The 18,555-nt window shown below is 36.9% G+C and overlaps 1 protein-coding gene across 9 annotated transcripts in view; it reads right to left on the minus strand.

The window, feature by feature from the left end:
- The window catches only part of TOX (thymocyte selection associated high mobility group box), a 304,338-nt gene that overhangs the window by 84,706 nt on the left and 201,077 nt on the right, over window positions 1-18,555 (minus strand). For 7 of the 9 annotated variants that reach the window (XM_077492743.1, XM_077492747.1, XM_077492745.1 and 4 more), the window contains one exon: window positions 3,640-3,696. The exons of the other annotated variants lie outside the window; for them this stretch is intronic. In XM_077492743.1, coding sequence (XP_077348869.1) covers window positions 3,640-3,696 — 57 coding nt within the window. The remainder of the gene's footprint in view (window positions 1-3,639; window positions 3,697-18,555) is intronic. 9 annotated transcript variants of the gene reach the window in all.

Consider the following 18,555-nt stretch of genomic DNA (forward strand, 5'->3'; position numbering starts at 1 on the left):
ACAGTTGAGGGGAGGGGTGGGCAGAACTGTTGTGTGTGTGCGCGAGAGAAGACTCCGTAAAACAGCACTCAGTAAAACAGTCAGTTGTATATAAAATAACTAATTCCACAAGGTGGCATGCACCTCGTTAGACTTAACTCATAGAAAGCCAGCAGATTTTTTTTTAAGTTCAGCTTTAACATTCAACATAGTCATGGCTCGGAATCACAAGAATATTTGTTGTGGTACTTTTAAATATTGTATAGTCATATTTGTGAATGCATTCTAGGAAACATCATGGAAAGCATTCAATGCAAATTTAGAAATTATATCAAATCTGTGATAACTGCTCAAATTACATTGAAATAATGTTACAATCTTCTCACTCCTCTCCTCCTTCTGGGTAATCTTCAGGTTTACCTGTAGGAATCCCCTCCACTCTACGTCCCACTCCCCCTACTCCTTCTTCTTTTCTTCTTTTTTTCTCTCCCTTTTACCCCTTTTATTTATATCCATTACCTTTTTCTGTATTTATACAGTTTTTTGTTTGCTTCATATGCAATTACCTGCATTAGCTTCATCGGTTTATGTCTGGACTGCAAGACCTTTAACTACTAGTAAGCTGATTTGTACTCATACGTATCCATCCTTCTTTCTGCCTTTTAATTCCTATTCTCACAAGATCCAACTGATTACCTACTAGATTCCTAGGGTATTATACTAATGCACCAACAATTCTTACTGGCACTTTCTAAATCATTGTAACTGGATGCTTTCCCAACCTCCTTTGTACCAATATATCTGCTGGTTGTTGCTTGTTCACATCCTATATGTTCAAAACCAATAAACATATTTGACAAGGAAATAATGTTACATTCAACAAACAGACCTATATTAGATGTGTGCATAACATTAAGGCCATGTTATAATATAATATGATGTTAAGCACTGTTTTCCAGCCTACCAGTGTCAGACTATCAGCAGCACTGACATATTCACAGAATCCTCACAGATAGGACAGAGAAAGCAGGTGTAAGTTTTCTTTTGCACACATGTTCTATTTACTTTCTTAATTGTTTTGATAAAGATGCATCTTGTCCCTTCAGGAATGAAGTTTGACATTAGTGCTACAAATTGCCTACTATTAGGCAGGAACAGGTGAGATGAAGGGAAATTTACATATTAATACATACAATTATGCACATTTTCTACAAACAAGACTTTTGAGGAATCAGCTGTTGTGTAGATAAATATCTATGATGCCAGATGGAAAAATAAGTCACACTAAAACCATTAGTGTGTTCACAGCTTATGGAAATGGCTAGAGTATAGACTATAATTTTTACATATATTTTTTTGTGTATATACACCTGCAGAAACTGAAAGGCAGATGTTTTGGACCATTATTTGTTTTGACAAACAGCTAAGCATTCACTCATATCATAGCTTTATGAATATAGTTCACATGATCATTGATCAAGAATGGATAATTCTTTTTATCTCACTCAAAGGGTGATAACTCAAATAGCTAGAAAATGCGTGAATTTTCATTCATAGCTGTCTCTTTTTAAGACACCTTTAACCTAAACATGTCAAATTTCTATTTTTTTTTAAACGTTTAAAGCGAGGACACAGTGGAAGTAATTTAGCTTCCAACTCCAGTTGAAACTCTGTATGGCTCATACAAAAAAGCAGGCTGGGATGGGGAAGGAGGGTATAAGTTAATTCCTGGACGTAAATTTAAGCTTGACCTATTGAGCAAATAACATATTTTGTTTTTAGGAAAACAGATACAATTAATCTGACATACATGGCTGGATATAGAAATATCTATGCAATCTCATTGCTCAACAGATAATCTCCCAAACAATAGAAATAAATCAGCGAAGCTGTTATATTGAGTGATTTTTTGTTTTAGAATAGCTCATACATGGCAAGTACTCACACATTTATGACAATAGCTGATTTAAAAAGCAACTGACTGTTGGAAGATTTTCCAGTCACCCAACATGCATCAAACAGTGTATGCTGGATAAGCTTCTAGGCTAATTTAGAACCCCAGTTGAGCAGAGACTAAAGCCTGGCACACCAGCGGGTTGGACGAAAAAAAAAAACCTGTCAGCTCCGGTTGGAGCCACTGTTCTCACTATACGAATAGGTACAGCGATCTCCCCACGCTAAGCTGTTGTGTTCTGACAGGGAGGTGGGGACACCCCCTCCCACTCCCCACCAGAACACTCTGATCAGCACTCTCTGCCATTGGCTGGTTGTCTTCTGTCAGATAGACCTACATACACACAGGCCGAATGTCTGAAAAGGCCCCCGATATTCGTCCCGTATGTACCCAGCTTAAGACTGCAAAATAATTTATATTATCTTATATGAAGTCTTTCTGTGTTTAAGATCACCATGAAGATTACTCAAAAGTACCTGTTTATGTTATACCCTTAACTGCCTAACTTAAAGGGTACCCCCCTTTTATGGGAAATAATTATAGCAAATAAAACAATAAAATACAATATATGATTGCTATAGAGCCATATTGTAATGTAATGTTATTAAAAATTACCTTTTCAATCTGCAGTATTATTATTTTCTGTAAAATTCAAGTTTGTATATTGAACCCCCACAGAAATGTTGTTTCCTGCTTGTGATTGGTTCACTGATTTTTCTAGAAGTCTGTGCTAAGGGATAAGTCAAATTGTAGATATCCCCTGGAAATTTTTATTTTGGCGAGATACTCTCAAAGAGTTAATCATGTCTAAGGGGATGCTCACACCGCAACTTTCCTCATTAGAATACTGATTAATAATGAAAAAGTCACTCCCATTCAGATTTACTCTACACACAGCAAAGACATTTTTCTTCAGAGCAGCAAACAAAGTTTCTTAAAATCCATGCATTGTACATTGATTATCCAGAGGGGATTTTGCTTTTATCAACATAATTGGAGTTACTCTTTAAGGTATTAATGATGTAAGCTTTTGGGGTAACTTAGATCCCTTCTTCAGGCTTTACATTTCAAAAAATTGTTTTAAATCCCACACATTAATACAAAGAGTTACAAGGAAGAGCAATAAAATACATAATATTCAAAAAATAAAATATTTATTTCTCGACACATGTGAGTGGTAAAGGATGTTGTAAAGAATAAGGCTGTACAGATAGGTATGAGTTTAGAAATGTAAAAACAAATTTTATCTTTGATAACTATAGATATATTCTGTCCAAAACAACCAAGTGTGTCACAAACAATAGCTGTAATACTGGTTGTACTTTATTACTTCTCTGAGGTTTCTCTGAACATTTCAAAAGGGGTATCAAGTGTGCATTGTTTCTTATCTTTACTTCACTTACCCCAATAGACCTTCTAAATGGATCCCTATCTGTATAGCCTAATGTTTTACAACAGCCTTTACCACATGCATGTATCAAGAAAACACAGTTGTATTTTTTTTTATACATTTTATATTTTACCGCTCAACTATCTAACTAACGTTGAAGGAGAGATCTAAGTCATCCCAAAAGCTTGCATTTTTTACAACGTAAGTTAGCCAATGGCTAACATGATACATTATATTCTACTATTGCTCAAAACTACTTATACAAGATTATTAAATCCAAAACAATAGGTTGCAAAAAACAAATACTAATACTTGCCTTTAGTCTGTAAAAAGGATTGTTCCATAACATTGAAGATGGCGTCTTTTCAAGCAACTAAAAAGTGAGGAAATGGGATACTTATAATGTTGCTACAACACATCAGTTTTATTGTTTAGAACTCATGTTGAGCATGGATCTTTTATCACCCATTGACATTAATTTGCATGATTATGAAATGTAACATGTCAGTGTTTAAAGCTGAATTGTAATCTGCTTATATTTTTCCTTCCCTAGTTCCTCCCTTCCTCCTCATCAACATGCTAAAGAATTTTTCATATAAAACCTTTCCATTTTCATTAAATATCTTGTTTTATACACAGTAATATCATCATTTGGTCTCATTGGGTCTCTATGCAATGCAGACAGATTATGACTCGTGATGCGCTGGCATAGTGATGTGTATAGCTTCATGAAAACATCACATCACCCTGCCTCAGTACTCATTTTAATAGCCCTCAGCTCTGATGCAAGCAGTAAGCTGGCTCCTGAGACGAGTTATACAAATGTCAAAACTTCTTCATGTGTGGATGTCAGTCTTGAGGAGTGGGTGTTCCTAGGTTGTCAACAGTTGCATGCAGACCGATCTAAGTAACACCCACATGTGATACTGATCTAAAATAGATTAAAATGGAGAGCTAGGGACAGTAAATCTGAGGAAGAAAGTGCTACATACCGAACGTCCTCCAGCCAGGAAAAGGGGCGGGCTCTATGTCATTAGCTACATCATCCAATGGACCTTGTGAGAAGCTTGCATTGTGCAGTAAAGTTAGATTAAATGATTTCTGTACAGGAGATCCTGCATACATGTGCTACACTGAAGGTAAGGCTGTAGTTCAGCATTAACATGGTTTTCATATATCCATAAAAAAACAACGCAAAACATAAGGTCCTCTTCCCAAAAACCCACAGTGAACTTCTCATGTACATTGTATATTCTATGAAAGTAGAGATTCTGAGTGTAGCTATCACTCTATTGATTTCACTATATCAACAAAAAACAATTCTCAGGGGTCTTCTAACCACAATGCATGTATTAACACGTGTTGTGTTGGCATGTCACCATCACCATTCATTCAAGAGGTTTTTAAAGGACTTTATTGAAATTTATGTGAATAATCCATACCTAACATATCTACTGTAACATAGTTTGTACACTTCCATTTGTGAGTTCATCCATGAATAAATACTAGTAACAAAAGTAACCAGTAAGCAGCAACATTAAGTTTGAAGTTTAGAGACTTTTATTTTAATGGTTCTTTGGAGAAAGGCATTTGTAACCTTTAAAGCTGGAACACTAATTAGATTTGTGTATGCAGAAGCATTCTCCACATAAAGTACATTTCTATAAACTAATGCCAGTCTTTTTATTGTTACTAAGAATTGGACTTCTCTGAATTTAATGTCGTTACACCAGGTTCCAAACCCCTGAATGTTGTAATGTGCTTTTAATCTCTAAAATTGCTATGTTGACAGAAACATTTATAAACATTGGCCATGTGAATTAGGCAAGTAAATTAGATTTCAGAGATGATGATTGGCATGACAAATAGTGGATCTTCAAATAATTCATATTGAAGCAAACAATGAATCTTCTTCTGAGTAAAGATGGTATGAAACTTCATTTATCCTGTGTGACCAGTGAGCAGAGGTTGGACTTTAATGAATGGAAAGTAGCAGCAAGGTCAGTTTTTAAAAGCCTCCCAGGCCGAATATTTGACATCTCAGAACATTAAAACAGCTAGAATGGTAATTATTATTTTGGCAGTCACACCATGGCTTTGGGAGTTTAAAATTTGCCCTGACTAAAAAAAAGTAGAATAAGATTTTATTTACATTATTGTTGCATAGCAAAAATGTAAAACCAACTTAATAATAATGTAATATTTCTAGTGGGATTTTCTGCAGGAAATCCTTATCTGTATTGTATCTGTATACATGATTTTTAAAGCAGTGGTGTAGGGAAATCACTTTTACCTGAGTTATATATTAATTACTTAACTTTATTTTAAAATATATTAGCAATACAAATTGGAAGAGGAAGGGAACTGTACTGCGAGCCAATCAGTTTCACAAATCTGTGCAGTTTACCATATGGAGCTTGCTGATTGGAAGCGAGAGAACAGAGAAGATCTCATTAGTGAACTGTTGCTTTTTCCCTATCAAATTACTATTCTTGATTAGGCTGTATTGGACTTCAGTGGACAAAAAAAATGGACAGGATCTAAAGAATATCCAGGTTGTAATACTAACTGAACATGATTACAATTTTTTTTGACAGGCAAGACACTTTATATATCCTTCAACTGTGCATTCCACTTTTTTGCCTACCTTTATATTTTAAGTCCAGGTCAAATAATTTCTGTACTCTTAACTGTGCAAAACTCATTTAGGAAGTAATAGGAGTAGGATACATGAAATCTGAAAGGAATGTAGCTCCAGCATCTTATAATGAAAAGACTGCAACACTTGGTCTGCAGAACAGGCATGCTCTGTCCATAGCATGGTTCAGCTGCCAACTGTGCCTTCAAAATACAGACTGTTACAGTATAGGATTTATTTTAAAGAGGTTTGCAAAGATCAATGGTCTGTAGTAGACCACACAAATAATCAGAAACCATGTTTTGTCAGTACCACGGTGTATAACTGCAGAAAGATTTCTGATTGCTTTTATACATTTTTACACATAATTGTTTCTTTGTATGTTTAAAGTGACCCATGGCAACATATTCCTTTCAATCTTACACAGTTTTACAGACATTTTGGGTTTCTAGTGAAACACTGGTGGCTTACTACAGACACATAGGGGTTTATTTACTAAAACTGGAGAGTGCAAAATCTGGTGTAGCTGTGCATGGTAGCCAATCAGCTTCTAACTTCAGTTTGTTCAGTTAAGCTTTGACAGTAAAAACTGGAAGCTGATTGGTTTCTATGCTGAGCTGCACCTGATTTTGCACTCTTCAGGCTTAGTAAATCAACCCCCCAGTTTTAACCATATTCCTTTAATGAGAAAACTGCTTTAAATGCCTTGAATAAAAAGCAGAGGATTTAATCATTCAACTGTGGGTATATTTAAAGTGTGCAAACAATTGAAACAGATCAAACTAATTTTTATTTTTATTTTTTACTGAAGAAAAATTGATTGGCCAGGCTGGATCTTATCATCATATATCACTTTGCAAGGACATTTCTCACAGAGCTTAGTGAATAAGATAAAGCTCATGTGCAAGCAAAAATGCTGTTATTTAATTTTCCTTGCATGTGATTGGGTATGCTTTGCAAAGTGAAATTTCACCATATTCACTAACACAAGGCAGCCCACTTCAACCTCCTACAGAAAAATCGTTCATCTGTTTATGAACTGTATGGTAGATCAGTTAGATATAATCCCCACAAGACCCCAAATGTGTATCCTTCTGTCCTACATATAAGCATATACACCAGCCACCTATCCAGTGCTATTCTCCTATATCCTCTCTTCAAGGTGCAATGAAGCCTAGGGGAGACTGGTGCATCCACCCTCACAAATCTCATAAGTCCAAAGCCACAATTGCCCTCCTCTTATTGTCCCCATCATGAGTGTCACATGCGAGCTGCATCACAATGTGTGATATTACCATGATACATTAGTGCAGTACTGCACAAGCACAGACAATCAATAATTGATTGCACATGTGCTGGACCCACCAGTACCAGGAAGCAAGTTCAGTTGAAGGAATGCATCCTACAATGTCCAAAAAAAGTCCTCTGGAAATGACACCCTGCAGGACCCACCCAGAGCATTTAAATGGGCAGATGACAGACAGCAAGAAAAATATACCTAGCATAGCCCCAATGCATATCGATAACACTGGGCGCTCACCCAGCTAGGAACCCAGTGATCTACCTATTGGTCTCCTTCACAGATGTGTAATCAACAATAGCTGTAATATCCCTGAGTATACATACCTCAATATACTTAGGCTCATATAACTAGGAGACAAGAAAACCCATTACACAATGAACAGCAATTCATCATACTCATACTATTTTGCATCAAACTAAAGGTACAGGTATCTCTATAGGTACAGATATGACAATAGGAATAATCAGGTAATAAAAGAAATGTCCATGGCCAGCCCTGGGTGCTCAGGCTACTCCTCTCTGTTGCCTCTGTGCCTATCATGGGAAGGCTTTAAAGTGACTGCACCCTGATTGAGCGCACAGCCATGTAAGGAGAGGAAAACAAGTCGCTGTAATGACACAAAGAGCACAATATTGTAATTATATCAATGTAATTGATATCATTTTATATTCATCGTAGAGGCAGCTTCAGGTGTGGTCCTGAACAAGTGCAATGTGTTATCTGTGAAATTCAGATCTTGACTTCATTGCCGCATTAAAATAGAAACATTAAAAATGTAGGCCTTCCTTGAAGAGACTCATTTTCTCTAAAACAGCTGGTGCCCATGGTGCTACACCTCCGTCCTTAAAAAGGCACAAATGTGCAAGTTCACCTTCTAATATATATATATATATATATATATATATATATATATATATATATATATATATATATATATATATATATACATATATATATATATATATATATATATATATATATATATATACATATACATATATATACATATATATATATATATATATACACAATAATTTTCCTGTTTATGATTTTAAACTGTTGGGTGTTGTTGTCACAATCCAATGGCTGATTTGTCTTGTGTGTACAACAGATATTTCTCTATGGGTCCTTTTTTCCATTGTGTTTCACCCCAAATATTTGCTCCTATATTTCTGTAATATTGCAGATAAGCCCTATGAATGTTTAATCAAATGTTAAATAATGGTCTTATTTGCAAGTCATCATTACAAATACAAAAAATAAACAACAAGTAAAACTCCTGGGAATAAAGCTCTTTGCATAAGCACAGATCTTCTATGTAAGGTCATTCATCATTCAGTATTACTGGGCAGTTTTTGTTTTTTACAAAAGACATTCAAGGTCATTAATAACAATAGATACTTGATCATCATTTAAACATGACTTGACAGTGGCTTTGTCCACGAGGAGTTCAGTGCATTGATTTACATGGATCTCATTATATCTGTGATTTGTCATAAGACTCTACTGATCATCTGAGGCTGGACAAACATAAATCAGTCTTATTTGGCTATGAATGAGCAATTGATTGTTAGAGCTATATCAGTGTACAACTAATGAAGGCCTTACACTATGTTGTCTTATCACAAACAAGGTGGTTTATTTGAATGCTGTTTTCACTTATCAGGTAGTATCTGGTTGTATATGGGAAACTAATGAGAAGTAGAAGTTGGAAGTTTTGCTGCGCCGGCTATTAATATTTTCTAGCATGAAAGCAGTGGAAAATTTCCATTCAATCTGAAAACAAACATCTGCCTGTTTTGACATCTGATTACAGTGCTGAACGTTCCAATATTGTTTGAACAACTTGTAGTTATTTGATTTTTTCTCATTATCTGCCATTATAGATTTCCTGCTTTGACGTACATATATACTCATAAAGCATGCCAGTGTTATGGAAAATCAAATAATGTCATAGTCAAAAATATATTACCATATCTCAGGGAAAAAGCCTATGGTGCCACATCCCATATATGCTAGAACAACAAAAGAGGAAATACTATTCCTAAAAAATAGGGTACTTTGAAGGCACCTTACTATAACCAATGACACATTGTAAGTGAAATCATTTTTTTTTACACATTAAAAAGCGGTGGAGGAAGACCACAGTTACCGCATGAACATTACATACAAGTAAGTAAAAATTTGTACAAATGCATAAATAGACTAGATCCTAACATAGTCTGTGCCGATGCATTTCACAGTCAAAACTGCATCATCAGGGACATGGCAGAAGCATCTAAAAGAATTAAAAAACTATTTGACAGTACAAAGAAATATATGATTTTCTCCAACCAGGGTCAAAGCACCAAACCCCAAACCAATCCCCTTGGAGGAGGAGAGAAAGAACACGAGAAAGTGAGATAAGGCCGGACACTGGACTACCCACAGGCGGGAACATGGGATGAGACTGGCCAACTAGGCACTTCAAAATCCCCTATTTTTTAGGGATTAGTATTTCCTCTATCGTTGCTTTAATAATGTCATAGTCATCATTATATAAGCAGCTTTTGTGCATTTGTTTTTGCTATCCTCCACACAAGCCCAAGTTTAACTTGGGCATTAATAGGGAACTGCAGAACTGACAATACATGATGTCCTATCAGTTCCATTTCTAAAGCTGGAGAAATAAATTACCACCTGATTGCACAATTTTTCTAAATTTAGGTACATGATAGCAATTAGAATCACAATGAAGGAAAACTTGATCACAGCAATAGATTATAATATACTTTGCCAACCTTAAAATCTGTTTACATCGAATTTTATATGTTCCAATCTAGAGGTATGTGCATATAACTGTAGCAGCCTTGGAAATGACTAAATCCCAGGCTGCTTTGACAGGTAAAACTTTTCCAACAGCGACCTCCTGTACATTTTCCTATTGGCAAGTAAGGCTGTCCATCATAGTGATGAGCCAATGGGAAACTGTGATATTGAGGCTAAAGTTAGATAGAACCATAGATGGTTTAAATCGCAGCCAGTTCAGCAGGGACCAGCTGAGATTTGAACCATATATGAACAGACTGAATGTATCCAAGTTGATTGATCGATCAACTTGGGTACAACCAGCCTGTCGGATTTTACTTGTGATTATTGCTAGCGGCTATTATAGCCACTAGAAGTAATCACTGTGTTTTCTTGGCAGGGGCGGCTCACTGTGTCCCACTGCCGGGAGAACAAATGGCTCCTTGGGACCTGTGGTTGCAGGAAAGAAAATCGCTCCATCTTTAGCTGGCTTTAGTGGCAAGTGACCATGCTGCTTAAAAGTGTCAAAGTATTTGGCTCTGACAGGAAAGTTTGTAAGGCTTCAGCAGACATGTTTTCCTACTGTACTGCTCACAGTTTTCCTTCTAAATGCCCTGTTTCTACCAAGATGGCTGCCTCCACACAGAGACACAATAATAGAAGAAAGGTCATCTGCATGGTGGCCACAGGCAATACTGGTGACTAATCTTATGCCCTCTGTCTGCTTTTTTTTAACACTGCTTCCAATATCAGTTACATTTCAACAATGCAATTCTCCACATTTCAGTATCACTAGATACAGTAAAATCCTGAAGAAGATTAACCCACAGGGAACTCAATCAATCATTATCATCAACACCATGGAAAACAGTGTGTTGGGATAAATTATAAATGGTAGGAGTCATAAGAGAAAAATACATGTAAATGCAAAAATATAGTCACTGACTTTACAGCTAAGGGTCAGTTTCACTTAATAGATTATCACATTCTTGTTTTTATTGTTTTATATATGTTAATCAATAGTAAATTAACAAACAATCTATTATAAATTAGTGTGCTTAAATACACTAAAGCCAGCAATTAATTACTAGAATAATCTGACACACATGACTGCAGAGAAATGTGCTCAGGCAGTTAAGCAGTATGTTAAATGGCATATTATGTTAAGCTAATACAAATGTAATAAATCTTTTTTGTGTTGTTCCAGATGTTCCCAAGAAAAAACCAAATGAGTATCCCAGTCAGCACTGTATGCATTATACTATACAGGTGTGATCTGTACTGGAACCTGCAAAGATTCAGGCTCCATGCACAAAAAAAAAACGTTGCTTCTACAGGAGTTTTGTGTTCTGCCTGTAGAAGCAACTCAATGTTATCCTATGTGCCCATGCACGTTTAGAGGCAGAAAAAAAAATCTTTCTGGTTCACGTTTCTGATTGGAGCTTGGAGACAGAAAAAAACGTAAAAATCACCTAAACTCGTCTAAACTTTATACAAAAAATGCTCTTTTTTTTAAGCCCAGTGTGCATGGAGCCTTAAAGGGTGAACTGCTGACAGATTCACTTTAAGGTGAGTTACTTGTGATGAATATATTATTCTTCATAACTGGATTTTTGTATTTTTTTTTTTTAAACACAAAGAATGGAGAATACATTTACAGTGCTTTTATACATGCTCTACAGTTCGGCACAATTACTTTAAACTTAACATTATCAGTTATGCTGGAAATATCTGGGGCTTATTTGATAAATCAAAATGAAGAGGAAACAGTTCTGTTGCGAGCAGGCAGTTTGTACTTACTTTGGGAAAATGATAGCTGGAATCCCATTGCTTGCTACATTTAACATTATTATTTTATAAGAGGTGCAGGTATGATAAATTAGGCCCTAAGAATATAATTGAATACTAACTGATTACAGCCAAGGGAGTGATTTTGTAAAGTTACAGGAAACTAAGCAAACCTGTATTCACCTAAAACAATTATGAGTAGGAAAATGTAGAAATATCTTCCACACATGATTGGATGTTTATTGTGAACACAGGTTCACTCGCCTTCACTTCTTTTTATCACCTCCCCGCATGTACTGGTTGAGAGGGTAATACAGTAAGAAGTCATTGATATACTTTTAATGGAAAAAAGTTTTTGGAAATTCTGGTCTCCGGCCAGAAACATCAAAAGAAAATGCGAGCAGGGGGGACTTTTTTCCATATATAATTGGGATGATGGTGCATAATGTAAATTTACTTTCTAAATTGTTATTCTATGAGGCCATTCTTAATTTTTATAATATTATAGGTGGATAACACCCCTGGGGGTGTTTTTGTGTCTGTGTCGGGGCCGGTGTGCGAGTGCTGCGAGGGTTTACGCCCACTCCCCTCGCATCCTGGCTCCCTGTACAATATCAACCCCCGAGCACACTCTAGCTTCCCTATTATAGCACATATAGGGAAGGGCCTCTTCATTCATCCTTTTGTAGTTTTTTTACTACCTCAAACAGCTGTCATTACTTGCTTTATTTATTTTTAAAACAGGGTCACAGTCCATTTCAGTCTGTAGTGGCAGCCAAATAGCATGTTTACATAGATATCTCTGGTACCCTATAGACGGGCTTTATGACTTGAGCCCCCCTCTTTATTACCTTACTACATTGTCACATGGTTTTTAAATGGGCTGCCGCTGCCTACTGAATATGGAATACACCTGTTTAATGGTTCTACCGATTAATAAATTTTATTGCTCGGGACATTCAGCGGTCCTGTCACTTTATACATACTATAAATGTATTATATATACCTAACTGTGCTTGTTAATTCTAACAGTTTCTACTGTTGGCAGAGTTTTGCCCTCTCACTGGCTCCCTCTGGCGGGTGCGGACCCGGGTCTGCTTCTCCCGGCGGCTGGTGGGATTCTAGGAGGGTGATTGGCGGTTCACCATATGGGAGGCCGCCCTATCTCTCCTCCTTGCACGCGTCCTGACCGACACTGTCAGGCCATGTTGGACGCCTGCACATGCGTGCGCACAGTGCTGCCGCGTGTGCGCTACCCGGACCTCGCGTGGTGCGTGCTCACGCACGATCTTGCTGTGCGTGGCCGGCGCTATGCGCCTTGGTGTGGGGTGCGCATGCGCGGCTGGCTTCGTTTGCGCGCGCGTTGCAGAGTCCCTGACCCCTTGACGCTATGCGCCGGCGACACGGCGCTTGCGTCTGTCAGTGGGGTTGAGGGGTATAAAATGGCGGTAATCACCGCCACCCTGACACGCCGAAGGGATTGGAAAATTTTGGATGGTAACAACAATGATCGGTGAGTGGATATAGCTGAGATGGGGTACCATTGGGACCTCTACTTAACTTATCACCTGCTTTTGGATGTCCTTAATGGGACTAACTTATTATCCTTATTTAATGCAGAAAACTACCTATTCTTCAGTGTCTTGCTACACTCTAGTCTCCTTATTCCACACGCCGATCACACCAAGGAGGCTAAATCTTCCACCCATTCAGTGGTGGTCAGCCCCAATTTTCCTTCTGGACACTATAGAAAAACATTCATAGTCGTATATGGGTAATTATGATTGAATTTATATTTAGCCTCTGCCCTTGCATCATTTTACTAATCCTCACTTTTCTTCTTATTCTTTTCCTAATAGGTCAATCTTTGTCCACTTTACTCACCATTATTGTACACCCTTTGCCATTTTGCAACCCCACATTGTGCACGTTTTTTGAATATATACGCCAGCAGACTCACTATTCATGAGTTCACGGTGGATTTTATCTTTACCCTTTTTCATCAAACTCTTTTGTGATGAATTTTCACCTTGTCCCCTTCCCTTTTTTTCTCGTGATCATGTTTTTCATCCTTACCTTCACTTCCCCAAATATCCTTCACTCGTTGGCTTTATTCCCAATGGGTAGTGTTATACATGGTCCCTATCACCCTCTTTTTGAACATCCTTCACAACCATCCATTTGTGATAATACACCTGTATTTCACACAGGGTTACAACTTGTGAGAGGCTCCGGGGTTATCTCTTTTTTTTAAACTAATGAAGTTTAATACCAATGTCTCCATATATTTAGATATCGGCTTGTCGGGGTTAATACCCCTCCCAGTCGCCGGGGGAGACTTCTCCCCGGTAGGTCTGAGCTACCCTGGGACCAAGGCGTTTGGGTAAGACTTTGCCAAATTTTTGATATGCATTGTACAAATTGTTCTCTTCTCCATTTTTTCTGTGTTGTTATTGAAGGTTACTTCATTCAGTTTTATTGATCTAATTGTGATTTATGTATATACCTCTAGATACATGTATTTCCTGAAGAAGCCGAAAGGCGAAACTAGTCGAAATACTACATCTTCACCATGAATTATTGATATGTTGTATTGCAAAATGTTTTTATTTTTAATAAACGATGAAATTCTTTTTATTTACTTTTCTTCCCTTGTTCTTTTAATTTATATAATTGTTTAATGTGCACCGCAATAGTCCCCCCTGCTCGCATTTTCTTTTGATGTTTCTGGCCGGAGACCAGAATTTCCCAAAACTTTTTTCCATATATAATACGGATGATGGTGCATAATGTAAATTTACTTTCTAAATTGTTATTCTATGAGGCCATTCTTAATTTTTATGATATACTTTTAATGGTGAGCTGAAAAGTATAATTAGTATGTAGTAGTATATTTGGACATGTAACTGCAAACTACAAAAAATAGTACTAGTTGACATACCTTTACATTTTAGATAAAAGATTATATGACTATGTAACATGCTAAAGATTCAATAAATTTAAAGGCTAAGTTAACCTTTTTGAAGAAAACAGCCTTGCCAGTCATGGGGCCTCAGTAGATATCACACACTATGCAGTTTTAAAAATTTTTTACAAATGTAAACGTCATGCCTGCTGACCATTTACTTCCCACAAAAGTCAGTTTAAAAAACTCTCATTGATAGATTTTCCCCATCCTGTCCTGACACTAGGATGCTTCAACCATTGGGACAAGAGCAAAGTCCTTTCCACTGCAAGAAAACAGTGATAATAAATTATAATCACTTGCAGAATTGAGCGATAGCGATTTGTGGGGAAATTCGTCATCAAACACTAAATCTAATGACAGCGACAATTCTGCAAATTAGCAAATTTCAGTGTTTTTGGATTTGATTACATTATTGAATAATTTTTATTATTATTTATCATATTATAAACTTTATCATACCCGGGATGTCTGCTAGACTTTGGTTTGAACAGATTAAAGAGAGTTATTCCTCAGAATTACAGGACTAAAATACAAAACGCCAAATTTCCATGCAAAATAATTGTACCGCTTTCAGCACCTAAAACCAGAACTAATCATACCGCCAGGGAGGTTAATAGACAATGGTAATGGAAGCCAAGGATCACAAAAGATTAGTTGAAAGCCTTGTAGATGCATTGTCTATAAAGATACTTACCTAAAAATATTCTTCAATCTTGTCTTGTACAATACCTATCGAATGTTAAAATACTCTACCATATATAAAGTATTTACACCTTCTTACTCATTGCGTTAATCCTAAATGTATCCAATGCTGACCTGGTAACTATGCTAAGTCCTTCAAAAACTGTCCAATTAGGGATGGCAAATCACCTACTGAAATTGATTTACCAAAGGCAAATAGATTGTGCACTTTGCAAGTTCCGTTGCACTCATTTTCCCTTAGTGAATGTGGTGAAGCTTCATTTTGCAAAGAATATTCTATCTGGTGCAAAGGAAATAAATAAAAAGAAAAACAGCACTTTTCCTTGCACGTGATTGGATGATGGAAATACACAATACAGAAATACTTTATTAATCCCAAAGGGAAGCAGAGGAGAGTTTCACCACATTCACTAAGCTCTGGGGGAAATGCATGCAACTGTACTTACAAAGTGCACAGTCTATTTGCCTTTAGTAAATCAAACCCACTGGCTTTTATACACAATATTACCAAAAGTATTGGGGTGTCTGCCTTTATGCACACATGAACTTTAATGGCATCCCAGTCTTAGCCCATAGGGTTCAATATTGAGTTTCAACTGTTCTGGGAAGGCTGTCCACATGGTTTAGGGGTGTGTCTATGGGAATGTTTGACCATTCTTTCAGAAGCACATTTATGAGGTCAGGCACTGGTGTGGATGAGAAGGCCTGGCTCACATTTTTTGCTCTAATTCATCCCAAAGGTGTTCTGGCAGGTTGCAGTCAAGACTCTGTGCAAATCAGTCAAGTTCCTCCACCCCAAACTCACTTATCCATGTCTTTATTGACATTGGCTTTGTGTACTGGTCCAAATCATTTGGTGGAGGGGGATTATGGTGTGGGGTTATTCTTCAGGGGTTGGGGTTGGCCCCTTAGTTCCAGTGAAGGGGAACTCTTAAGGCGTCAGCATACCAAGACATTTTGGACAATTTCATACTCCCAACTTTGTTGGAACAGTTTGGGAATGGCCCCTTCCTGTTCCAACATGACTGTGCACCAGTGTACAAACAAGGTCCATAATGTCTTGGTATGCTGATGCTCTATTGCCTTGTACACACGGTCGGACATTCCGACCACAAAATCCGTCTGATTTGGAGTTTCGGAGTTTGGCTGAAACTTGTGTTGCATACACATGGTCACACAAAGTTGTTGGAAAATCTGATCGTTCTGAATGAGGTGACGTCAAACACGTACGTCGGGACTATAAATGGGCCAGTAGCCAATAGCTTTCATCTCTTAGTTTATTCTGAGCATGCATGGCACTTTGTCCATCGGAATTGTCTACGCATGATTGGAATTTATGTGATCGGATTTTGTTGTGGGAAAATTTTAGATCCTGCTCTCAAACTTTGTGCATCGGAAAATACGACGAAAAAAAGTCAGATAGAGCCCACACACGATCAGATTTTCCGACAAGATCTGATCACACATTTTCCATCTGAAAGTCCAACCGTGTGTACAGGGCATAAGGGTTCCCTTCACTGGAGCTAAGGGGCTAAGCACAACCCCTGAAAAACAACCCCACACCATAACCCCCCCATCAAATGTTTTGGACTAGTGCACAAAGTGAGGTCCATAAAGATATGAATGGGTGAGTTTGGGGTAGAGGAACTTGACTGTCCTGACTTCAACCCTATAAAACATGAATTAGAGCGGAGACTGCGAGACAGGCCTTCTTGTCCAACATCAGTACCTGACCTTACAAATATGATTCTGGAAGAATGGTCAAACATTCCCATAGACAAACTCCTAAACCTCGTGGACAGCCTTCCCAGAAGAGTTGAAGCTGTTTTAGCAGCAAAGGGTAAGCCAACTCAATATTGAACCCTACGGACTAAGACTGGCATGCCATTAAAATTCATGTGTGTGTAAAGGCTAATACTTTTGGTAATATAGTGCATGTTTGTGTAATTTACTTAAGATTCTCTCTTTAAATAAACAGAATTTTTCTTCATCAGGTGTATTCTCTGTAAAGCAAAATAAGATAAATATCCTAACAAGGAGAATAAAAACTTCCTGCATATTGCCATAACTAAAAGATTGGTTTTGGGTAGAAGCTTTAAGCACTTTGCCTGTAAGTACACAACATTTTCAAATGCAAAATTTAAATTTATGTGCAAATAAACCCTTATGTACACAATGTTAGCTTAATTCATGTGCATTGATGTTTTTCGTAAGGTATTAAAAACCTTTACAATTTATATTTTTAAACCTTACTTGATACTGACCATTTCACTGAATTATTCTTGGCACCATTATGTTGGTCTATGCATTTTTTTTTAAGATTATGCTTCAAAGAGACTTACATAAAAATGTTGATGCCTTTGCTTTGAAGAAAATGTATTTTCTTTTTTTTTTCTTTTAGTACAACACATTAACATCAAATATCTTGTGTAGTAAAATGATTCAAGCCCCTGGAACTCAAATAATTTTCTAATAAAAAATGCATGAGAAAAATAAATGCACTTTATGTTCCACAAGAAAAGGCAGTTTCAACAGACTAATACTCAAAGAAAATTCATTTTATCAACCAGCCATTCCATTCTTTGGTGCTGTTACAAGCTCCTTGCAGTTGCTAAGCAACCATAATTCATAGTACCTTTTAATGGATACTCTGCTACTGGTGAGAACATTAAGGTGAAGAGAATAAATGCCTTGGGTGAATCTTGAAATCTTTCATTATGCATGTCATTCTATTTCTGTAATGCTATAATGCTGAAATGTTTCTGTGGCAGGAAACTGAGTTGTGGTAATTGCATATTCCACTCATATATGTTTTGTAAGCAGAGCAGCACGTACTTGTCTAAAATGAGTTATTTCAAACATGATTGAAATTGGCCTTTTCTACTCCTAAAGGTAGTAAATAAATCTAAAGGGAAAAAAAGAAGTAGCTCTAGTATAAAATTATGGAAATTTCTAGAAAGAACAACACAATTTTATAGCATAAATAAAATGTAATTACATAGGACAGTAATCAATCACACAGCAATATATAAAACACACAATGGGA

This window comes from Lithobates pipiens, unplaced genomic scaffold, assembly GCF_037356315.1.
Source record: "Lithobates pipiens isolate NorthernLeopardFrog02 unplaced genomic scaffold, aLitPip1_a1.2 Scaffold_19, whole genome shotgun sequence".
In the NCBI taxonomy this organism is placed as follows: domain Eukaryota; kingdom Metazoa; phylum Chordata; class Amphibia; order Anura; family Ranidae; genus Lithobates; species Lithobates pipiens.